This window comes from Callithrix jacchus, chromosome 4, assembly GCF_049354715.1.
Source record: "Callithrix jacchus isolate 240 chromosome 4, calJac240_pri, whole genome shotgun sequence".
Classification (NCBI taxonomy): domain Eukaryota; kingdom Metazoa; phylum Chordata; class Mammalia; order Primates; family Cebidae; genus Callithrix; species Callithrix jacchus.
In genome coordinates this window covers 134,745,645-134,772,540 of record NC_133505.1, presented here as the reverse complement: position 1 = coordinate 134,772,540, position 26,896 = coordinate 134,745,645, and the positions used below count along the sequence as shown (strand labels likewise).

The 26,896-nt window shown below is 33.7% G+C and overlaps 1 protein-coding gene across 17 annotated transcripts in view; it reads left to right on the top strand.

Moving 5' to 3' along the window:
• PTPRK (protein tyrosine phosphatase receptor type K) overlaps nt 1-26,896 on the top strand; it is a 574,046-nt gene that overhangs the window by 327,739 nt on the left and 219,411 nt on the right. For all 17 annotated transcript variants that reach the window (XM_035296658.3, XM_008995016.5, XM_078370080.1 and 14 more), the window contains exon 7: nt 13,684-13,977. In XM_035296658.3, the coding sequence (XP_035152549.2) occupies nt 13,684-13,977 (294 nt within the window). The remainder of the gene's footprint in view (nt 1-13,683; nt 13,978-26,896) is intronic.

Here is a 26,896-nt window from a genome sequence, read left to right as displayed (position 1 = left end):
GTTTGCATCTTTCTTGGAAGTTTACCTTCAGCTGTCTTAATAAGACATAGAGTTACATTTATCACCTGCTGCATGATAAAACACCATAAAACTTAGTGGCATAAAACAATAACCATTTTATAATGCTCACATCTTCTATGGGCTATAAATTTGGGTGATATGTATATATCAGTCAAATATGATATTTGAGTCCCAAGCTGAGGAGTCTCAGATTAAACAGCTAAAGGTGATTTAAACTCCTGGAGACTAAAATCATCTGGCACAAGTCTAGCACTTGAGGTGGGATGATGCCACTGGCTAATTAAAAATTGTAAAATTGTGGCTCAGAGCAAGAGTTCAGAACCTATAAGAAAAAGTTTTGTAGGTTCCAGTGAACAAAGGGAAAGTTATGTGGTTTTTTTTTTTTTTTTTTTGACTAGCCTTAGAGGTCTCATTACATCATTTCCTCTGCACTCTACTTTTTAAGGCAGGAATGAGGTCTCTCTGGATTGAAGGACCCTCTCAATGCAAGTGCTATCAGAGAATTTGTAGCTGCATTTTCAAGCCATTGCAGTGACTAATGTTATTTTGTGCCTTTCATTTTCTTTGTGTTATCTATTGTAATAGTCACAAAATCTGTCTAGTATGGTTTGATTGTCCCCCCTCCCTAGCCATTCTGACTATAATTTGAATATCACCTAGGTGACACCTTGGTTTAGAGACCACAGTCTTAACCATAATTGACATTGGTTTTATAAAGAAGAAAATATACAAGTATATTTATATCTGTTTAACATAGTTTGCATTTGTATATTAAAATAAAACAACTTTTGAAAGAAGATTTTAAAATATCCAGGTACAAATTAGTGCCTTTATAGTTTAAGCAAATCATTATGCCACATAGTAATAATACATACGGTATACTTCTCTGATTAATTTCCAGTTTAGTGTCTTGAAATTTGTCCAGTGTCAGACTTTGAATTTAAAACAAAGTCTAATGTGGACATAGACATTTAGAAATAGCTAATGCATGGGGGGCTTAAAACCCAGATGATGGGTTAATAGGTGCAGCAAACCACCATGGCACGTGTATTCCTATGTAACGAACCTACATATTCTGCACATGTATCCCAAACTTAAAGTAATTTTTTAAAAAAAAGTGAGAGAGAGAGAGAGATAGAGAGAGAGAGAGAGAGAGAGAGATTTAAAAATGTAATTGTATGGGGTTGGAGGAGCAGGAATTGATACCCTTCAGTTACAATATGGAGATCTCTGAGCTATCAACTTGCATTACTGCATCATTTTACAAAATTTCATGCCAAAGAAACATGGGACCTTCTTCTATAATATTTTAAATAGTCGTTCTTCCATTCTCAATTCTTTATTCATCTTACATCCACTGATTGAGGTAATATTTTCAAGAATCTTCAGTATCTATGAAAATATTAGTGTCATTTTATGTGTTATATAGTTTTTTTCCTCCAAATTTTCAGCTGATCTGGCTGAGTATGGAAAAGGATAGGGAATTTGAAATTCACAGAAAATAATATATGAATAGTCTGAATTGGTAGCCACTTTATGTCCTTATTCTTTTAAGTACATGATATTCATCAAAGTAGACTAGGAAGCTTTCTTGTCACTTAGGAACAGTAGCTGTGAAAGAAGATCCCAACTCCTTAGCTGTGTAACTGCATTACTTAAGCTCTAGAAACTATTTTACTAGTCTAGAAACTTTATGTTTCTGTGCACTAATGGATTGTAGAACTAGGACTGCCTTCCAATATTTCATATTTTAGATAATATGACTTATTTTGATATTATGAATGTTATATGCCCCATTAAGGTGTGAAAGTGGGTGTGTTCAAAGGGAGTTGAAATAGAAGGTCTTTTGCTGGCTCAGCTGTCACACTGGTATGAAATGTCCTTGAACAGTAACTATTTACATTATTAAGCATTTAACTTGTTATTTTATAATAGTTACAACTATTGCCTGCCTTCAGCTTCCATCTGTTTATAAAACTAGGTGTGGTGATTTTGATAGCACTTTGACTGTTGAGCACAGGTATTTTGGCCCTCGAAGGAATGCTAATGGAATTAGATGATTAAAATGATTTTTCAGAAGTCCTCATAGTAACCATATTGATAGATCTGCTTTTACTGTGTTCTCTTTTTTTCCCCACCCATCATTATACCTGTATACTCTCTAATTACGCATGAAAACCTGCCTTTCTTAGTTGAAGGACTTATTAGACATGCATAATAACTTGTCCTCTGGTTCCCAGATCCAGTCTACCTGACTGTTCTATATCATTGCCATCAGGAATGGCTTACCTAAAGTCAGTGACTACATGTGCTGAACTCATTTCTCCTTGAAAGTTCTCTCTTAATTTAATCTAATAAGACATATGGTTTTTTTTTTTGCTTTAATTCCAAAATTGAGGCTATTTTGGACAATTCCTAATTTATATCATTTGATGTTCCTAAATAAATACATATTGGGAATTTTAACATTATAAAACTGAGTTGTAGCTCTATAAGCTAATGACAAATTTTCTTTGCTATGAAGATTTTTAAATAAATCTGAAGATTTATGTTTTTTTGAGCCAAAGAGAGGCTTGTAATTATGACTGCTCTGGAGTTAGTAGTAAACATATCAATCCTGTTATCTAGTGGAATTTTATATATGACTGAGATCTTGTTCCATTATTTTTACTATGTCATCACAATCCCTTTTTCATTAAAAAAAAAAAAAGTGAATATATTAGTAGTACATACAGGGATATGCCTTGCTAAGAGATGGCAACTCTGTACCCTACATAGGCATGTAGAAATAATAGGTAAATAATAATTCCCCTGATTAACAGGGTAAATAAATATTTTACCTGACTGGAAGTCAGGGTCATTGAGTGGAGGAAGCAGGTAATGCCTCCTGATTTATTACAGGTCTGTGTCATTACATTGAAGAAATGGTCATTGGTTGTTGGCTTCATGTACATAATAACCTCATTCATTATTTGATATTGACTTGAAATGATTACGAAGTATGTATTTATAATGAACATATGCTTGTTATGTTATATGCTATAAAGATTCAACACAATGGAGTGTTTAGACCTAGGAAGCAAGTTGGAAAACTTAGATTATATTTGATTACAATTAAGTGTCAGAAAAATCTAATTACGTAGTTTTAAAATTTCTTAAAATTTGGAATTTAGACTGATTACATTTTACAAATGTATTTATATTCTAGATGTAAAAGATTGAGGATATTTTTTAAACTTTTTGTTATATATACATAGTACATATACTTATATGTGTATATATCTGCATATACATATACTACACACATACATCTATAGAGAGATTATATTCTCATTATAAACAATTTACAGTAGAATTTTTTAAAAATAAAATTGGTATCTCCTTGTTTACTGGATTTAGCTATTGTATCTTAATATGTGTCAACATAAAATGAATGTGAATAGTATTATTGTGCTGAAAATTCTTTTGCCTATAATCTAGAATGCAGTAGTAGCCAGTACTATATCGTCTAGGCATATTCAACATGTTACTGGAACATATGTTATCATTGCAAAACACAGTTCCTCTCCTTTCTCCAACCATATTTTTAAAAAATCTCCTAACTCATAAAGGTGACTGATGATATGGTGAGGTGATCACCTGTTTATGGCCCTAGACTTCAGCGAACTCTACAGAGTTAAAGGCTTTCCCAGTGTCATTACTAACTTGATTGTTGTTACTGGGATCCACTGGATGTTCTTTTCTTGAAATGCTATGAACAATTTGAGCTCTGACAAAGCTGGAATGAGGTATTAAATGACCACAAGAAAAATATTCTACATTTGTTAGCTTATAACTCATTCATAGGGATTCATAATTTTCATCATAACATGATTTGCCACGATGTGGACTGTAGTACTGAGAGAGGCCTTCATAAAGTTTTAAAAATTATTGCGATAACTTATAATTCTAAACCAATTCACTGCATGGATATTAATGAAGAAGAGAGTAGTTTTGGAGAAAATGAGATACAGATTTTTAGTTTTCATGTAGTTTGATTATGGGCTAAAGGACAAATAAACTTCACTTTTTTAAATACCACCACCTTTTCATCTACCCTAAATATGAACCTAACCTTGTTTTAGTTTCTGCTGACATCTCAAACAGTGTGCTGCAGCTGTGTCTTTTTATTTTAAGCAGGTAATAAAGTTATTGCAGCAGTGTTTTCAAATCAAGGTGAATAAAATGACATGACAATGCATAGGATATAAAATTCAGTATGCAAAATTTGCAATTTCATTGACGAAATGATTCTTCTTCTTTCAGCATTTTAGGTAGCAGGAAAGAGCCATGTCATAGACAATAAATACTGTAATCCTACAGATTTTGCAGTTCAAAAAATGAACACATATCACACAGGGGCTTGAGAGACAAAATCATTGTTGAATATGAAGAACCGAATATTTAGCATGGAATTTTCTCCTACCCTGAATTAAATTTTTGTTCAAGGAATACATACATACACATACACACATGTATTAGTGTTATTACACATTTTGATACAATTTCTTACTGATCTTATAAAGTCAAATTATTTTTAAAATGTCTTGACATGAAAAATATTTTTTAAAACATTTTAATTGATGTGAGTTGTCAAAAAGGCAAAAAAAATAAATATATATATTTGCTAGATTTGTAGCTGTGCCTTTTTTTTTACAAGCTGGATAAATCTTTTGTTGCCACTTGGTCACTAAGCAATTGCTTAGAAAGTGTTCTTTTGTTCCAGTCAACTAACTCTTTTAATTAAATAGTAACAATTTGTAGGTGCTGTGTATCAATGTCAGGGCATTTGGCTTGCTACATGGTTCAAAGTGTGAGATGTTAAATCTTAACTTTTTGAGGGCTTAACGTTAGCACCTAAAATTAAATAAGTAAATAAATAAAGTTTTGCTATTGTGTTCTCTAAATGTCTATTCTTATACTGAGATGTACATTTTAAAATATCAATAGGTAGAATTTGTGTAGCTTTTCTCTTTCTTTCTTTTTTCCCTTTTTTACTGAGACAGGATGTTACTCGGTTGCCTAGGCTGGAGTGCAGTTACATATCCTGGCTCACTGCCTCAACTTTCCCAGGCTCAGGTTATCTTCCCATCTCAGCCTCCTAAGTAGCTGGGATCACAGCTGCCACTATAGCTGACTAATTTCTGTATTTTTTATGGAGATGGGGTTTCACCATGTTGCCCAGGCTGGTCTCAAACTCCTGGGCTTAAGCAATTTGCCCTTCTCAGCCTCCTAAAATGCTGGGATTACTGGCATGAGCCGCTGCTCCCATCTGATAATATTTTCCTACAGTGTCATGGGTAACTTTTTTCTTTGGGGCATTGTTAAGTCAATCATTCATTCTATAATAATAGCATTAAACTTTGTCAGTTGCTACAAGAAACACTGGGAATATAATGATGAGACTGTTTTATGGGCCCATGACAAATTTTATTGGGAAAAAAAAAGATAAAAGAAAAAGCTAAGTTACTCATGATCTTGGAATTCCCTGGCCAATGATACTAGCTTTTTCTTTGGTTTTGGTGATTGCTGATTTTGTTTTATCAGGGATATGCTTTTAACTTTTAAAAATGAAAACTAATAATCTTTATAACTTGTGTTCTGTTGACAAGTTATACCATGATACCATTTTCCCATCATTGATTGTTTTGATCAGTTTTTATTCTTTTAAGCAAAGACTGAAAATATCTCCTTTTGATAAATTTCTCAGTGTTATTACTTTATGTATACATATTTATTTCTTGATATATAAATTATTTTCCAAAAATATTGTTATCAGTTCACTTGCCTATGAGTAATTTGTGTACTCACATGCCCGTTTACCTGTATTTCACTGGCACAGAGCTTGCATTCTCCTCTTCAAAATTCTGCTCCATTGCTTTGAAAAAAAAAAAAAGAATAGAAATATAAGTGACATAGTTTTAGGTAGGGATAAGAGGTGAATTTATTATTTTCAATATTGTTGAAATTACTTTTTACATTGTTGAGCTGTTTGTCCAGAGGAACCTATTGTTTTTATTTATTTATTTTTTGCTTCAGATTTATTGTTATAATTAACAAATAAAATTCAATATATTTAAGTTGCACAATGTGATCTTTTGATGTGTATACACACACAAACACACAGAGTTTGAAATAATTATCAAGCTAATTATCACATTTATCATCTCACATACTTACCAATTTTGGGGTGAAACCAAGAATCAGCTCAGTGGGGAGATCCCCACCCAGATGGGCTGAAGGTATTGAGAGAGGCAGACACCCAGATAGCCAACAGAGTGGATCTATCACAGCTCTCCAGACTGAAGGTCCTGAGCAGACTTTCATCCACGTATATATTTGCTCTTAGACAGGTTGTTCTCATCAATACACAGGTGTTCTACATATACACATAACTTCAGAATATACCAAGTAGGCAGCTGTTACCTGCCTACCACTAATTACAAACTAAAAGGTATCCTCCACAAAGGAGCCATGGGGGCAGGGTAAACTTAATGTTCTTCAACAGGGTGAGAATATTTATTATCTACTCTCATCGAAATGTTGAAGTATACAATACATATTATTAATTATAGTTACCATGCTGCACAGTAGATCTCCAAATCTTATTCATTTTAACAAATTCTTTATGCTTTGAACATCTCCCTGTTTCCCTACAAACTCCCCACCCCACCCGGACCCTGGTACCCCTGGTAACCACCATTCTGCTCTCTGCTTCTATGAGTTCAAGTTTTTTAGATTTCACATATAAGTGAGATCATGCAGTATTTGTCTTCCTATGCCTGGCTTTTGAACAGTTGCCCCAGTGGGGAGCCACTGGGAGAGAATGAAGAAACTGTTTAGCTGAATATAATTAATAGTTACAAAACTACATAGTATAAACAAACATATATAATATCTTATTAAATGGAGACTATTTGGAAGTCTTTTTTTTCCCCTTTTATCTAAAATTTCCTACCCTACTTCCCATTGCGAAATCATGTATGCCTATTTCATGGCTCTTAGAAGTTATTTATGTGTGGAATATTGTAAGCATAGTCAGTGGGGCACAGTACACACTCTTTCCTTAGTTCATCATAGCTGTATACAGACACCTATCTAATTTTCTTAAGGTGGTAATAGATAGTATTAGCTCCTTCTGATTTATACCTATGAAGGTACACTTACCTGGCAAAGGGGACTCAGGTTGGCCAACATCCAAATTTTGTGGTGTCTTAGCATTAATTTTATTTGACCAGTACAAGCTTATGAGTCACCTGAGTAATATCATTTGAAAAAGGTATTCAGGCGAGGCCTGGTGGCTCACTCCTGTAATTCCAGCACTTTGAGAGGCTGAGGTGGGCAGATCACCTGAGGTCAGGAGTTTGAGACCAGCCTGGCTGATACAAAGAAACCCATCTCTACTAAAAATACAAAAATTATAGGCCTGGCGCAGTGGCTCACACCTGTAATCCCAGCACTTTGGGAGACTGAGGTGGGCGGATCACCTGAGGACGGGAGTTCCAGACAAGCCTGACCAACATGGAGAAACCCCGTCTCTACTAAAAATACATAATTAGCTGGATGTGGTTGTGCGTGCCTGTAATCCCAGCTGAGAGAGGCTGAGGCAGGAGAATTGTTTGAACACAGGAGGTGGAGGTTGCGGTGAGCCAAGAGCTTACCATTGCACTCCAGCCTGGGCAACAAGAGTAAAACTCTTGTCCCCCGCCCCCCCAAAAAAAATTAACTGGGCATGGTGGAGCATGGTGCCTGTAATCCCAGCTACTTGGGATGCTGAGGCAGGAGAATTGCTTGATCCTGGGAGACTGAGGTTGTGGTGAGCCAAGCTCATGCCACTGCACTTCAGCCTGCAACACAGGGCGAGACTCTGTCTCAAAAAAAAAAAAGTATCACTTGAATTGATGATTTAAAAATATATTTTAATATAGTAAGTAAAAACAGATTTAACTCAATTCTATAGTTACAAATATAGTTGAGTGTATAAATATGTAAACAAAACTTAGTAATTTATATTAAAAGATTCACAGAATTTGCTGACTACATTGTGATCTAAAATATGAGCTAAATTTATGATGAGTTGTTTGGCTGTCTAAGGATCCTGTGAGGACTGAAAATTTGAAGTATCAGAAAAATAACAGTATGAAATAATGAAATAATTCTCATAAATATATCAGGGTTGCAGTTTTTTAGCTGCCAGTGTAGGAGAAACCATATTAATTTTAAAAAATTTCAAATGTATACTTCTCATTTTAACATCTAAGGAAAAAATAAATTGCGTTGTTATGCATATGATATTAAATGTCCAAATAAATTGCTTTGAAATATGAATAATCTGCTTTCTGTTTCTGATGGGAGCAAAGGTCACCTTTCTATTCATCAGTGATATTAAGATTCTTGAAATGCTCAAGTACTATTAAATCATGTTGTCAACTTGTTGACATAATTTAAAATCATTTAAAAATTAATGTAGGGTAGCTGATAAATGCCTGAATTTGATGGTTCAGTGATATCATTTTCTCTCCCTTTAGCCTCTCTCATGTCTATTCCCCTTTACTGACACTTCCAGTAGGTAACGAGGAAGAAAATTAAACAATGAGAAACACTGTGAATTTGTTGTCTAACAGGAACCAGAACTGGATAAAAATTTTAGTGAGGAAAATAATAAAGAAACAGAATAAAATTGACTTTGAAGTGTTTTTTTCATTGAAGCAAACAAATGGTAACAAATAAGAAAAAAAAAAAATCCATCTCCAAGGCAAATATTCTAGTGTTGAATGTATTAGTAGAGCAATCGACTCCTATAAAACATAATTTTCATCATCTCTGTCATTTCCTTTTATAATAAATAGTAGAAATAAAAATATGATATAGATAAGTTATTAACTTTTAAACAATCTGCTACTTTGGACCTAGTTTGGAAACTTTCTTTCTTTTTTTTGAGACGGAGTTTCGCTCTTGTTACCCAGGCTGGAGTGCAATGGCGCGATCTCGGCTCACCGCAACCTCCGCCTCCTGGGTTCAGGCAATTCTCCTGCCTCAGCCTCCCAAGTTGCTGGGATTACAGGCACACGCCACCACGCCCAGCTAATTTTTTGTATTTTTAGTAGAGATGGGGTTTCACCACGTTGACCAGGATGGTCTCGATCTCTTGACCTCCTGATCCACCCGCCTCGACCTCCCAAAGTGCTGGGATTACAGGCGTGAGCCACCGTGAAAACTTTCTTAGGTGAAGTGTTTTCTGCTCACAAGCTTTCTACCAACTGGAGAAAAAGTGGAGTTGAAATATCTAGCCAGAAGAAGGATGAGATCATAGTTCATGTAGCTGAAAAATGGCCCCCAAATAGATTCTAATCCTTGGAACCTATGAATGTTCCTGATATGGAAAAATGATGTTTGCAGATGTGATTAAGTTAAGATGTCCAAAATGTGAGAAGATCCTGGATTATACATATGGGCCTAACTGCAATCGCAAGCATCCATATCCATATGGAAGGAAGAGGGAGATTTGACTATACGGACAGGAGAGAAGGCAATGTGAACAAATGAACAGAATTTGGAGGGATGTAGCCACAAGACAAGGAATACCAGCTGCCACCAGAAGTTAGAGGATCAACTGACTTTTTCCTAAAGCCTTTATGGGAAATGTGGCCTTCTAACACCTTGATTTCGACCAAGTGGTACTGATTTCAGATTTCCGGTCCAGGGGTTGGAGAGAATTTCTGTTGTTTTAAGCCACCAAGTCTGTAGTAATTTGTTGCAGCAGCTATAGGAGAATGATGTAATATCATTGCCTCCTTCTATAGTGGTAGGGCTAATCCTAGAATACTTCATGTCAAGGCCTCATTGATAAATAAAAGTAATTTATCTAGTTGGGAAATCAATGTAGAAGTGGTTTTTGTTTTTTTTTTTTTGCCTTGAGATTTACAATGTTGCTGACTTTTCCTGGATTTGTTGTTTATGTTACTTTTTCTGCATTTTATTAATTAACTGAATTTTGGTAAGTGACACATGTGTTTATAAAATAGCATTATAATAGGAATAACTGAGTGGGAGTATTTCATAATGATTTGCTTGATTTCAAAACACTTCTAAAAATTATTTGAAATAAAAACAATTTGAATATATAATTGGGGTTTTATAATAGGTTCCGTTCTAGAATAATGAATGTAAGTCATTAATTGAAAGTTAATTGGTAACATCGGCAAAGTTTATCTTATATTTTGGGGATTGCACGCTTCAGTTGATACCTCGAGTACAACTGGGATTTATTCACACCACACCTCTGGGTCTGGTTGTGTATTAAGTTATGAAGAATATTAATATTGCTGCAGAACAATTACTTGTTCATTTGCGAACTGATTAAAATTCATGCATAATTTATTGAAATGAATAGAGATTTTATAAATAAGTCCTTTTGTTCTCAAGGTCCTGAAAACAAAATACATGTGCTAATATAAAGCTACTTTTTACCTCTGTCATAAAAATTTAATATGTAGTTGTATATTAGCCACAGTAATGCTAGATCTTACGTCTTAAAATCATGCTTTTAATCAATATGTATGCTTTTAAGCCTCTCTTACCATTGCCACATTTCCAAATTCGAGCTATTGCTTAGATTGCTGGACTGACCCCATTTTTGGCCTGACTATGGCAAGTGAAATGTAAAACTAGTCAAAGTGAACTGCTGCCCTTCTGACCAAGAGACTGATTACATCAAACTCATTTCTTCAGATAAAAACAGCACTAGTGTTGAATATTAATTTTCAGTGTTAAAATGTGTATGCCATATGGCAAAACAGAACAAAGCAACCTAGCATCACATAGGGCTTGTTGTATTTAAGGGTAGAATCTTTAAAAATTCTTCAAATAATGCCTAGGGCACAAATGAAGAAATTATAATATGGAGAAGTTAGATAACATATTTAAGATTACACAGCTATTAATGTATATGCATTTTTTTCACACTAGGTTTCTGGACTACGAATTTTTGTTTTCTTTTATATTTCACTTCCTTAAAGATAGAAATGTTGTGCTTTACTTTTTCACTAGTTTCTCTTTCTTTCACTTGTTTATGTTGGGGTCTAACTATTTTTTCTTTCCTTCCTCTGCCATCTCTGCTCACCTCTTAGGTTTTCTCTTTATTTTCCACAGCAAGAGTGTACAGAGTTTTGATTGGTGAGATTTAACATTTGATATACACGCGTAATGTCAGGTTTCAGAATATCTATAAATTTGTGACTAACCAAGGTTTGCTGTTTATAATCACTTGGCATATTGTTCCTGTATATTTATTGTGTTAAGTATCAGACCTCTTAGTTCATTGTTGAGTTAAAGAACAGGGCATTGATACGCTGGGGTAGAACCCCAGTGAGCTGTGAATTTAGCATTGTTTTCTACTTAAATTAGTTAGTATATGAGCCATCTGGAATGAAAACAAACATTGCACATATGAGGCAACTTAGTTTATTCACAAAATACATACTGCTTCTTAAAATATGTGCAGCATTTAGGTAGTCTCGGAAGACATTTACATTTTATCTGTTATGTTCATTTCTCAATTCAGTTTCATTTTAGTTTAGGGTTTGAGAATATACCAACTTTCTACTAAATCTTTTTAAAATTCTGAGTATAAAAGTTGTTAGAGTAGTTGGTAAAATTCCATGGTATGAAATGTCTATCTCTGTAGCTGATAAATGAAAATTTTAAACTGTGTTTATTTTATTCAAACTTTTTTCTTTTGTGCATAACTTCTCCATTGAATTCATTTGTGAAAGTGGAAAGAGTTCACCTGCTATGCAATTTTTACTACATGTTGTTGAAACAATTTACAAACTATCAGGAATGGATTTTGTAGTTGAAGTTTATAAATCGTGTTAAAAACCACTTTTCTGTAGAAAATATAAATGTTTACACTTTATATAGCGTATGTTATCATCTTTGATATTAGTTTTGTTTTTGTTTTAAACATGAGCACAGTGAATCCCAAGGTCATGTGGTTCTACCAGTAATTAGTTTAAAAGTTATTGCCATAGTAAGCCATGAATACTTGTGGGGAGTAACTTATGTCCTTCAAGTGATTTTGGACTGAAAAAAATATTACATTCATCATTTATCACAGTCTTCTTTTCATTTCCTATATAAATCTCTGTTTAAAATAATGAATTCATCACTTTCTTTTTACTGTGTCTCTTCTACAATGTTATATGGATACCCAATGTGTAGGACAGCCTAACAATTAATATTTGTCATATGCATTTTGAAATAATCTCTTGAAAATTTCTTTAGCCTTTGTAGCTATCCAGACCAGGTAATCTTATCCCTAATTTTAAGGTCGTTTGTAATTCAGAGGCTTCTAAGCTAGAAACTGCACTTTTCTACAATCAGGGTTTAAAAGAAAATTGTGGTCTGCACATGGACATTCTTGTTTCATTTAAACCTTCTTAAGAGGTAAAACCTGTCTGCAGGACTTGTTTGCGTTGTATTTTTTTTTAATCATGCAATGCATTACCACTGAAATAGAAAATCCAATTAGAAAGATATTGGTTATGTGCTCACGACTTCCCTCTATTTGTGCCTTCTTCAGTCCAGCCCATTCCTGGAGTGGGTTGGGGTGAGGGAGCATTTTGTGGTTGTATTTAATAGTCGTTCTTTATGTGATTTGTTCCAACTCTTTAAGAAAAACTTTTAAATCAATTTTTGAGCAATTACTGTTTTATTAAGATTAACACTTTCTTCAGGTCTTCTCACTTTTCTGAGAAGAGTGAGAAGTATTTCAGGAATTAGAGGAACTTCATGACTTAATTGTGGACAGACCATATGAACAGAGTGATAGCTGCTGAGTCCTTCATAAAGTCCAATGTCTTATTTCAGTGACATTGTTCTAATGAAAGAAAAAAAGTACCTTAATATATCATTCATCATTTCTGTAAATTCAAACATTGAAAAAATGTTTTCCAAAGTTTCTTTCAAGCAAATATTTTAAGCTATCCAAAATTTAATTGCAGTGTGCCTTTGACATTTGAGTTTAAAAGTTGGTGCATTGCCTTATCTTATGCTGCTCCCAAAGACCAGTGATATGTAGTGATTTGTGATTGTGCCTAGGTGTAATTTTAAATTTGTCACACTGTGAGGTAGGTTTGTAGAAACAAGGTAGCACCTGGCATCAGTTTCTGAGTTCAGCTGTTCTATTCTTTCTTCTTTTACTCATCTGTAGAAACTGTGAAGAAGTAACAAGGAAAGCAAAAAGAAAAATACCACTTGGTCATAGTTCATGAATGAAATAAATTGTCAAAGATCTACTCTACTCTCCTAGTAGCTAAATAGAGCTATCCATTTCTAAATGTTTTCTTTTTATTTCCTATGTATACTGTGCCTTTACAAGTGTATCTCCTGAAAACAATGTATTTTCAGTAAAGGAAAAGTTATGTTAAAATGGTCATATGCACCTGCAAAATTATACATTCTTTAAAAGTGCAGTTGCCAGATCATTCATGTTCTAGTTTTAAGTATTTATTATGCATTTCTAATAAATGATCCATTAAGCATTTAGGCCTTATGAGACATTAGTACATCTATATATTGTTTTAAATCTCACTAATTGGAGTGCACACTCATCTCTCCTAGAACCACCAAGACCCATTGCTCCTCCTCAGCTGCTTGGTGTTGGACCTACATATTTGCTGATCCAGCTAAATGCCAACTCCATCATTGGTGATGGTCCTATCATCCTAAAAGAGGTAGAGTACCGAATGACATCAGGATCCTGGACAGAAACCCACGCAGTCAATGCTCCAACTTACAAATTATGGCATTTAGATCCAGATACCGAATATGAGATCCGAGTTCTACTTACAAGACCTGGTGAAGGTGGAACGGGGCTCCCAGGACCTCCACTAATCACCAGAACAAAATGTGCAGGTAAGACTGAGTAGTAGACCATTCTACCTTGTGGAGGAATCTAGCATAAGACATACAAATGCACGCAGTATTAAGGTTTCTCATTTGATTTCTGATATAGTCACACTATTCTAAGAGTTATAATGAATTAAGTAAATCGTCATCTTATTTATGTCATTATTTTACTGATTTGAGGGCATGGGAATGCTTATCTATTATCAATCCATTATTATTATGAATCTAGAGTCTTCTTTTGACATGGCAATTTTGGTGAGCCTGCTACATATTCAGTACAAAAATCTCTGATAGCTGCAACTTAAAGTATTATTAAGACAAAAGATCATTTTAGTTCAAGCAAATACTGAATACTTTTTACCATGTGGAAATTCTCTACCTCAATAATTTTGTTACGGTCAGTGTAAAGGCCACATTTTATAATATGGATAAGAAAAGTTACTTTGGACAATGCTGTGGTGAGATAACTATTTTCTTCAGAATGTCCTGTTGTTGAGGATTACCTCAGCAGCTTGACACTCAGCTGCAGAACACAGGGATATTACCTTTACACTCCAAGCCTTGCTGTTGCCTTCCTCATGACTAAAACTGGGCAGTGAAAATAATAGCATATGGAGAAAACACAAAAAATAAAAATTAAAAAAATTATATATTACCATACATCCTGGTTCTTTACCATGTTACAGTGGGAGGAATTGTTAACTGTTAATTAAAAGCCAGTATAAAGTTTAAATATCTAAGTCACTGGAGTACATTTTTAGTGGAGTTTTTATTTTGTTGTTTGTTTCTTGAGCATGTATTTATCATTGACGCATTCTTGGGCTACCCACCAGGAGTACTGAGCTACCACCCAAGCAAAACCCATTTAGTTACTTGATATATTATAATACTTAAATGTTTTTAATCCAGCATAATACTTATGTATCAAAAGCTCCTGCTGAAAGATGTTCACTAATAGGAAGTTTAACTTTTCAACTGTTAGTCTGAGATTTAGAAGGTAGAGAGTTCAATAGTTTGCTTATTGCTGTATACATTTATCTGGTGGTTGAAAAGGAGCTTAAGTTAAAATATGTTGGGCAAATCTCCATGGTTCAGCCTAAATATCACAATTTGCTTTTCAAATATTCTCTATGGATACGTCCTTTCATTCAAGGTCATGTGACAAATTGTTTTTATGGTAGAAGATAAACTTTCTGAGGGAGAGGAAAGTTGATGCCATAACCTCAACTAGTCAGAGAAATCATTTAAAGAGGAAGCAATTTGGAAACTAAAAACTAGTTCACTCTCTATTCCAAAATTAATATCCCATGCTGATGTGAAAGGTTGAACTATGAAGTCCATTTTACTAAGAATATTATCTACATACGTTTTCTAATAAAATTACATTTATATATATATATTTATAACTTATATATAAATCATAACAATGTTGACAATTTGGTATTCCAGTGGTTTCCCTCTTGACTTCTTTTGCCCAAAGTATTTTCTTTTAAATATTTCACCTGCTTTATTTTTTATTTTCATCAAAATAGGTCTTTAAAAAATTAGCAGTACCACACAGTGTATTGTTAGTATGAGGTAATTTTTGTTTAACTTAGGAATTATTTGAAATTGATTCCTAATGTGAAAGCCATGGTGAGTGCATGTAAATAATATTGTGTTTTAAATCTAGTTATACCATGTTAAGTGCATAAAAACATGCTAATGAATATTGATTTATCCCTATGCCTATGTTCTGAGTGAACTGTTTAAGCAAAAATATGACTATAAAGTGCTTTGAAGTATTTTATTCTGAGAATAACCTTATCTATGTGAGAGGGGATAGAGTAAAATTAACTTAACTCATAGCTGCTTTCTTGTCTTGCTTTTTGCCCAGGCTGGAGTGCAGTAGCATGATCTTGGCTCACTGCAACCTCTGGTTCCAGGGTTCAAGCAAGTCTCCTGCCTCAGCTTCCCAAGTAGCTGGGATTACAAGCATGTGCTACGATGCCCAGATAATTTTTGTATTTTTGTTGAAACGGGGTTTCACCATGTTGGCCAACTGGTCTTGAACCCCTAACCTCAAGTGATTTGCCCACCCCCACCTACGAAAGTGCTGAAATTACAGCCATAAGCTGCCTTGCCCAGCCCATAGCTACTTTCTAAGTTATAAATGCCTTGGTATTTTGGAATTATACTAGTCTTCTTATCTGATTCTTTTTTTGAGAAACATTTAATTTGTGTATTTTTTGTGGCATAAATTGCTATCAGGCTCTATTACTTGTAGTTTTACTCCTAACTGTATTGTTTATTTGTTTTTAAAACTATCTTTCACACGTAATGAGTCTTTATCACACATGTTTATTATAGTTAATTAATGTCCTCATAAGGTATATCTGCAATATTTTGGGAGAGGGAAGTGCTTATAGACTAAATTTTCAAGTAGACTGTAAATCTGAGAGAAACCATGGTTACCATTTCATCAGGAATGTCTCCTAATCTTGTTCTATTATTAGAAAAGAAGGAGAAGCTTATAGAAGTGTACGTTGTATTAATTTTTAAACAGTCTCTAAAAAGGAGAAATTGAATATAATTGATATATATTGTATAATTTAATACAGAATCAGTGTTCATTAGAATTATGATGTTTGTCCATCTCCTTACCCCAAATCTCAGGTCCGTAGACTTGAAATTACCAGTACCACTACTGGCCTCAACCCAGAAGCTCATATAAACAAAATAGAACACAGTTTCTGTTAACTGTGATATTAACTGAGATTTAGTACAGATTTCAAAACCTTTAAATGCTTCATAATCTTGGGAAATATCTTTGAGACTCCAAACATAACCTTTGGAGGAAGTTATCATCTAATTCTGTTAAATTCTGCATGCCTAAATACTGGTTCTATAAGAGGAACTGAATACTAGATTTATAATCATTCTTTTAAAATTAATTCTATGTTGTAAGTGTAGAGTTTGCCATTAATATCGCCTGATTGAATAAATGCTGATTATTTTGAAGTAGCTATTTTAATACTTCTGCATGTTAGACTAGGTGGCTTTAAAAATAAGTATAAATACTTGGCTATATGTGTGTTTGAGATATCAATTTCATGTGAATTTCTTGAAAGTAACAAAGGAATAATAATTATCTTCTGCTTTTCAGAAATTCTCATTTTATTTTGGTATATTATAGAGGAACAATTATTTTTTACTAAGTACCAATCAAAAAGTAAATTACTTACTGTTTACTGTTTTTAAAATTCCATTTTAAGGTATTTGAGGCATTGACCTTCTGTTTCTGGTATTAGTAAATATTTGATGGAAATCTGTCAATAAATAATCTTCCAGAAGTCAATACAAAGGTTTTCCTTATTTATATTCATAAATAAATTTTACATTTTCAAATGAAAATGTAGATTTTTTTGTGGCCAAGTATTGATTAATGCTACTTTAAAATCAACATATGAAGTAAATCTGTCATATTTTATTTTCACACCAATTCTGTAAGTTAGATATATTATTTTCTCACTTTTTAGTTGGTGAATTTAAGACTCGGGAAACCAAAAGGAAACAGTGCCTTGTCCTATATCAGACAGATGGGCCTCAGCTCCTTTTCTCGGACTTTAATGGCCTTGATACTATTTTCTCTTATTCCTGTCATAGGGGATTTCCCCCATCCCCCTTATAATAGTATACCTACCGTGAGTAAATTAAAGCACAACAAGTAAAATCTGGAAGAGATGTACATTTTAAAAATAGAATCTTCATGGCTATCTTATTCTCTGAGAAAACGTAGGTTAATATTTGCAACTTCACATTTATTGAAAACCCAATTGATTGGTGCTTAACTCTCAGATAATGCTGTGTTTTAAATACTTTAAACAGTTAAAGTATAGGAGTATTTTATTTTATCCTTTTCTGAAAATATACTGTCTGGTTGACAAAGCTATTTTTTGTTTTCCTCCCAAAGTGCACTATAATCATTTGGTAACAGCAATTACTTGCTTCAGGGTCTCTGACTTAGGAGAGGTGGTAATTACAGCCTCTGGTGGCTGAAGCCACTGAGGCCTACCTCATGCTTCTTTAGAAACCTGAGGGATATGATTATTTCACTGTTACATTATACCCTGACCCATGTTATTGTTCATGTAATGTTTCTTCAGGCACTTCATAAATTTTTAAAAAAGTATAAATGTGAAGTTGTCTTAAAAGGGAAGTAATTCAGAAACTCCAATGAACAATCAGAGAAAGTATGCTTGCTTTTGTTCTGTGTGTCTATTTCCTCTGGGTATACCATCTGGTATAGAAGCTAGAAAAACACAGTTTCTCTTTCTCTTATTAAATGGAAATAAAATATGCCATCATCAGAAATTGTCTGTGTTGCATGCTTTGGCAACTGCATGTTAAAATTGCTCTTTTAAATTGCCTTCTGCTTCTGGGTAACCAATTGTGGAACTGCTTTATGATTAACTGACATTTTAGCAGCATCTCTCTCATAGGGAAGGTCAATAGTTCAGAGTGTCCAGAACATAATATATTTACACAGTTGGGAAAACTACTCTCTACTCTTATATTGAAGTTCAGTGCTGTTGGCAATTTTCAGTGAAACATTTAGATCTATGAAGCAGTGAAAAGGAGAGTGTCTTACTTTAAACGTAAGCATTTATTAAAAATGCATTTTTTTCTTGTCCTAAATCCAAAATGGAAGGGAAAACAAAACAAAAGAATACTCGGGCATATGCCAGAAACCACAAAGTGAGAAGTTAAATTTTAGCCTTTATAGCATTATCAGCAAAGTGGTACCATACATTGATTTTAACTGTGGTTTAATGGTTATCAATCACAAAGACTAGTAACCATTAACACTGAGCCTAGAGGTTAAAACAAAATAAACAGCTCTTCTAAGAATTGGTTCAGCTTCACAATGTAAGGGTGGCTTACTATTTGATTGAAACTGTCAGCTATGTCAATGCTTGTTTTAAAATGTTTTGAAATGTATGAACTTATATATGATCTTTATATGGCTCTTTATAGAGCAAGAATTTTAAAAGGCAATACTATCATTATTATTGAAGCAAAAAAAAAAAAAGAAACTAAAGGTAAAAAGCCATAAGAACCGTAATGGAAGACAGTTTTCAAATTTCTTAGGAATCTAAGAATAAAATCCCATTTAGATTTTTTTTGTGTGAGTAATAACCTAATTTTTGGTTTTTAGATTCTGTAGAGAGCATTTCTGTTTGACAAATATTTATTCAGAAAAAACTTTCTCTTGGCTTCTTTGTTAACAGTGCTGTGTTAATTAATAGGTCTTCAAAGTGATACAACCAATGTCTCGCACTTAAGCTCCTAGAAGTCACTAGGGACCAGTCCTATAAAAAGAGTAAATGCAAAATGAAATGAATAAAATTAGAGTGAACTGCATGTTTTTACCTACTTGTAAATATTGCTGATATTTTGGGGGTTCTGAAAATAGATGGATTCAGCTGGATTACTGGCTAATTCTGGGCTTGTGGTAAAACTGAGGCTGGCCGGTAAGCTGCAGCTAAGTCTAACATCATCCACCTGATACCTAGATGTTTTTTATGAGAGAGACTGACAATACTAATTTGTTTGTAAAGGGATGATCTTATTTCTGGAAGCTCAGGAAGGACTAGAAGCAGAAAGGCCATGAAAACATGCATATATATGTATATATGGTTGTTGTCTTCTCTGCAGCATCTTTTGCATTTCAAATTGGAAAAAGGAAATCCATAAATTCCTGGAGAACATTGTCATTCATAAATAATCAGGAAGGCTTCTTTTATAAAGGGATTTTAAAGATATTTTATAAGTGAATAACCTCATTGTTTGAATTGCTTTCTTTTTCAACTATGTGAATTGTCTGATATTCATAAACATGAAAAATGATATAATACATTATATTAGAGGGGAAAAATCATGAGAGATTGTAGAGTAATTCAAGAGCTACTGTGTATTTGATGGGATGTTTAATTATCTCACAAATTTTAGTGAGGGCCCAAGTTGTAAACTTTGCCACACCCAGGACTACAGAAGATAAAACATTAAGAAGACAATATTTCTACTCTTTAGTAGGAATTGACAAGCTAGTTTTATAACCATAATTAAAAAATAACATAATAACTGATATATGTTGTTAAAACTATGATATACTTCAGTAATCCAAGGAAGAGAGGGATAATTTCTGACTAAAAATAATTTTTGTCTAACTCTATTAATTTTGGTAAACAGAGTTAGGCTAATGGTTTTCTGTTGAACAAAGCCATGGCTTTATCCATAATTCCTTACCTGTGAAATAATGCATAAAACAATGTCCAGTCAGTAATCACCTTACGGATGATTTGCCTTTCCTCTTTCCTTTCTACTCACAAATAGGAAATCTATATGGACAGATGAAAGTATTAAAATAAAAGATATAAGGCCGGGCGCAGTAGCTCAAGCCTGTAATCCCAGCACTTTGGGAGGCCGAGGCAGGTGGATCATGAGGTCAAGAGATCAAGACCATCCTGGTCAACGTGGTGAAACCCCGTCTCTACTAAAAATACAAAAAATTAGCTGGGCATAGTGGCGCGTGCCTGTAATCCCAGCGACTCGGGAGGCTGAGACAGGAGAATTGCCTGAACACAGGAGACGGAGGTTGCGGTGAGCCGAGAACCCGCCATTGCACTCCAGGCTGGGTAACAAGAGTGAAACTCCATCTCAAAAAAAAAATGAAAATTAAAATTAAAAAAAAAAGATATAATTCATATTCTAATTTAAATTATCAAAGTTGTTTGTGTTTTTTAAAACCTCTGGGATTCATAGAAGTATAGAAATGTTACTCAAAATTTCTATGGAAATCGAGAGACAGACAGACACACTGCCTTATAAGGTAATCAACACCTGTACATTCTGCTAATAGTCTATTATGTTAGGAGCTCCCAGCCTAAGAGTCATGAAAGCTGAGCAAATAGGAAATAGTCTTGTCCAGTACCTTTTGGGTTTTATCTCTGGAGCAGGTTGTACAGTTAGGTGTACATCCCAATTCATGACACATTTCCTTATAGGTGGCATCATCAGTAGCAATGTAATTAACTTTACTAACAGAGTTGGGTTGTTTTTGGCTAAAAATTGGGTCATCTGACTGACTTTTTGGTGAAAAGCATTTGGGAACCAGTGTTAATGACACTGTATTTATTTATTCATGGTACTTTACCACATGTGGACTCAGTTAACTGTATCATTAAGTACTCTTTTTATTGGCTTCATTTGTTTTTATTGAATTTTGCATAACTACAATAAATCTTCAGGTAGAAATGGTTTCAGTAACAGCATCAATCTCCTGAAATTTTCTTTCACCTCAAGTCCTGGGTTTTACTTTTATAGCCCATGGCAGAAGTAAAATGGCATATTTATGATGTCTTAAAAGATGATAACACCAGGAGGATCTGATGAAGAAAATGACCTAGATAGAATTTTCAAGATGTAGATCCAGGCATCAAACTCAAAGGGATGTGTTAGTCACAAAGACACGTTCAAGAGATGCAGCCTGTGAGTCTGAGACTTTTCTTTGATGGTGCCATTGGGGTCACTATGAGATATAGACTTGCTCTTGATTTTAATTCTCTTTATCTGAGAATTTACTTCTGTCTTTAGTTCTCACTCCCAAATTCATATCTTTGTTGAATTGTGATTTGTTTTCTTTGCTTTGAAATATGAAAGAAATCTCTAAATCAGGTTCTGACAGGAAAAAAATGCAGCCACTTTTTTTTTTTTTTTTCAGGCAGAGGTTGCTAGGGGAGGAGCACAGCTTCATAATTATTTTTTGATCTCACTTATCCATACCTATCCTAGGTATCAATAGCATTTCGGGGGAATGTTGGTCATTCTGTGCAATTTCTTGGTGGAAGAAAAATGACATAAGGATGTTTCTCATTATTAACATCATTTAATTTGACTCAAACTACATGGAATCATCAGCTTAGGATCTCACTTTCTGGTCTTTATTGTCTTCCTGCAAGATACGGCCTTATCATAGCTAATTGCTAGAGGATAACTCTTCAGTCCTCTTTCCTCTCCACCAAGCTGAATGTAAACTGCAGAGGGAAAAAAGCATATTCAAAGGAAAGAGAAAAAGAGTGAATTCTAATCCCAAGTTTTCTAATTTATAGTAGACTTTGTGAAACAGTAAAAAATGAACTTCAAAGGGCAGAAATTCATGCTTTTCATGTCACCCTAAGCAAGAGCTGTGCAAATTTAACTGTCACTACATATGATATGGCCTAGAAATCATTGAGTGATGTCCATTTTAATTGTCTCAGCCAAATCATCTCAATGAAGTTGAGTTTAAAGAACTCGTATTTCATTCTTTGTCTATGTTATTTCCTACTTCTACATAGTCCTTCACTATAACAAAATAATAATAAGCAAGCAGATAACAGTTTATTGTAACCTGTTAATTAAATTATTTTAAACAGGTGCTAAATTGCCTTGCAATTCAACCTACCAGAAATTTACTAAACATCATATTTTTGTTACATATGAACCTATAATACATTTTGCTAAAACAAGGAATATATACACAAACATCTGCATATGTGTGTGTGTATATATATATATATACATATATATATATATGCACACACTTCTTTTAAGAGTAATTAATTTTAAAAACTAAATTAAAAAATTTAGACACCACCTTAAATATTATATTGCTAAAGAATACTAAAGTGGGATCATGGTCCCAGAGTCCTCCTTCCTGCTTCTTCATCTCTCTTCTCCAGCGAATTTTGCATCTCATGCATGTGTGTGCATTTTGCATGTTTGGGTGCTTTTATTTGGGGTAGGGGGCAGACACTGATTTAGAGTTTTCTTTCTTCAACAACCACCTCTATTCTGTTCAGGTAGAGAAAATGTGGCAAGGGTGAATTAGCTGTCCTTAACCTTGATTTCTTTGGAGGGCCCTTACTGGATGTCCCAGATTCTGTGAAGACTGCATAGAGTTTATATACCCAAATTACTTTTATAATTATTTATATATTAAAATAATATATCAAATTTTGCAAGTAGAATTTAGAAGAAAATGCATTATTTTACAATGTTTATTAAACTATTGTCATTTTTCTCAGTGCACTATTATTTTTCTCTGTGCCTGGGAGTGTTTTAAAGTAAAGGCATATACAATTTTACATTGTGTTTATTTTACTTCCCATCATGCCAACCCATTTCCTGTGTTTCTGCAGGACATTATCACCATGACTTTAAATGATTGCTTAATATTCTGTTGGATATATATGTATTTGAATTTATTTAACCATTCTGATCTTACTGAACGTTTGAACTAACTCCCACGATTGGCCATTGTAAACACTGAAGTGAAGATTATGATTGTATCTTTCTTCCATGTAACTAAAAGTTCTTGACAAATGCTATTCAGCTACTTTCTGAAAGTATTGTATCAATGCACTTTACCTACACCATGGAGGCCAATCACATGGCTTTAGTGCAAGAAAATGCTTTATAATTATCAAGTCCAACTCCTTTATTAATCATCATTTGAGCATTTAGTCTCAATAGGTGATTTAATTAATATCAAACAGCTATTGTATGAGAAAACCAAGATTATCATTTGTATTCGCATATTTAAACTTTTCTTTTACATGAGTATCTCCTGTATTACAGACTCTGTCTAAATTGCTGGATATTCTAAGATGAAAACACTGCTCTCTAGTTACTCAAAGTCTAGAGGATTATGATCACAGTGGCTCACAAGTACTGAGTACTTGCTGTGTGTCAGACACTAGTGTCAACTCATAAATGCAAACTGAGGCTGCCTGAATGCATTTCTGTGCTGAGCCACCCAAAAAGGTTGTAAGGTAGACATACAGGTTAATAATTAAACCAATAAGCTGCAAAATAGATGTGCTTTTAGGCTCTATGACTGCACCAAACATCTCTAAAACATAAGTAGAATTTCATCAGCAGCCAATCAGTAAAATTGTTTATGTTAAGGTTTGAGAGCCAGTAAAATCTAGGTCCAAATCTTGCTGTAATGCTTACTGATGTGCAAGTAATTTAATCTAATGTTTCACTTCGTCATCTCTAAAATAAAAATCAATAACTGAACCTGCCCAATGTGATATTTTTGAGTTATTTAAGCATGTACTAAAGCTAATAATAAATTATTAAATTTGCAGGAATTTTGCCAGCTGGTGTGAAATGATTATTTTGAAATAAATGTGTGTGTGTGTGTGTGTGTGTGTATATATATATATACACACACACACACGTTTATTATATTTTAAACAAAAGAACATGCACTTAAATCTCCTAATTATTCTAAGATATTTTACCATTATTTCTTTTCTTGAGGTTATTTATGTCTATTTTATCCATATGTTGGAGTAGTAATAATGATCCACTAATGCTCACCTCTTCCTAATTTTTACTGTAGTGGCAGCATTACAACGTGGAAATTGGTAAGTGGTACAAATCAGGGCTTCTTTTCCTTGCCCACTCCTCCTTCTTTTTTGATAGCCATGAACATGTTTAAAATATTAAACATTTTCCTTCACGTAAATGAAGATGACTCCTGCAGAGTGCTTACTTAGCACCATGTATGAAATCCATAGTAAATATTAGCCATTACTACATTAAAAGTCATTTCATTAAAGATAATTTTCTCTAATATTTTTAAAACTATAAAAATGCAGAATATCTGAAGGAATTATGCAGTGAACACTCCTATGTCTGCCATTGTAATTTACCTTTGCTGTATTTGCTATATCACATGTTTATCTACCTATGTATTTTTTATTCCTCCATCAGTTCATCTTAATTCTAAATTAATACATTAAAATATTTTATGTAGGGGAATAAATTTTTTAAAGAATGGATTGTTTGAAATTTTATTAAAATACTTAAAATAATTTGTTTTTTAGAAAGATTTTTCTAGTGATAGTTTAGGAAAAGGACTGAAAGGAGGTTTCAGAGAGATTAGAAGGCTACCACTTCAGTGTAAGCAAAAATTGATCAGCGCTTCAACTGAAGCAGAGGAGATAAGAATTTCAATGAGGAGGCAGGTGTTGAAAGAGATTTGATAGGTAGAATCAGTAGAATTTGGTGACACATTGGAAGTGAATTCTGGCTTGAAACATTAAGGTGTAGTGACAGGTGTTAACTTGAAGGGCTCAAACATTGGAAAAAAAATTAGAAGGAAAATCTCTGCTTATTTTTAAAAATGAGGTATTGGGTAGGCAATTGTATTTCTGGGTTTATGGTTCTTAGAGATGGCAGAGAGCAGGATATACAGATTTAAGTGTCACCACCATTTAATTCTTCTTGTGAGAGTCATGAGTATACTGTAATTTCCTTGAATTGGAAATTGAAGTAAGTTTCTTTCAACCACATTTTTAGAAATTATACTCTTGTAGGAAAAATTATACTGTGTACGTTATTATCTTATTGCATGAACTATTCTGATTACTCAAGCCTCCCTGCTCAAGGGCAGAAACTGGTAATGATTTTACATAGAGGCAACTTAGAAATATATGGCAGATTGTTTTGTGTTCACAAGTATATTAAATTTGTTCAATATGTAGTGTATAGAGTGATCAGTTTGTTGAATTGTGATTTCTGTAGCTGCATTTTAATTATTCCCCAGAATGGGTAGCTCAGAGCATGATGCTAAGGGCATAATCAAATGTAGTTTACTGTTGGTTTTCATCATCCAATCTCAGGCATACTTGCAAGTAATTGAATGTGTGTTGAGCACATTTCTATATCCTTTCCTTTATTGCTCTCTTACTTCTCATTGTCCCTCACCCCAGTGGTTCCTGGTGCTCATGTGCTGTATGCATACCCTTCAGGTGCCTCCACAGGATGACAGGTGAAGGACCTGAACATATGATTAACAGCAGTGCTGGCATGCCTGTTCTTTGGAATATGTAGATATACCTATTGTGTGTGTGTGTGTGTGTGTGTGTGTGTGTGTATAGATATACATATATCTATGGTATATATATGTGCATATACTAGATATATATAGTATATGTGACATAAGTACATATGTACATATACATATACATATATGTACATGTATGAATATATGTGTACATACACATGTATCTAGTATATATATTCATAGATACAATCATAGCTATACCTATATCTATGTATATGTACTAGATATATCTACATATCCATATTACCTTGATATCTTACTACAACTTCCAATGAGAACAACTTACTTTTAAACTTTTTTTAAATCAAGTTCTACACTTGAGTGTTTTGGTAATGAACAAAAATAATTACCCTGGTTCCTTTAAACCATTGAGTCAGAAGCCTCTGTAGAACAAACTTAAATATTTAGACTTTCCCAGGATTTTCAGTAGCACAGGGGAGATAAAGCACCTATCTCTCTTTCAGTGAAGAGAAGAAAATAAATGCTTCTACCCTTTCAGATTTTAGTGCAATGTTATTATAAACTAAAAAGTAGGTCAGCAAGACTGAGTTGTTTTATTAAGAACAGCAGTACAAATATCATCTTAAGAAAATGACTGTACAATTGCCTATTATTAAAACAAAGGTAGGAAGAATTGTTAGTGACTCATTCTCTAAGCTGTTCCAGTCTTTGAGTTTGATGCTAATTACACTGGGTAGGTTAATTTGATTTCTACTTTTATGGCCGATCTCTTTTTATCTCAGTTCCAATATTTTTATAATTATAATTTTGTAAATAATCAGTAAGCCCATTTTTAAAGCTCTACTTAGTCAAATCAGTTATTTAGTTGTGTAGTGAAAAGATTTTCAAAACATACTAAGGAATTGGTTGACCAATTTCTTATTTTTTAAGAAGATTAGTAGTGCCTCAATTATGCAGTTGGCTCTAAGAGAATCAAATTTGGAAATCTACACTTTTAGAAATATATTTTTGACAGGAATGTGC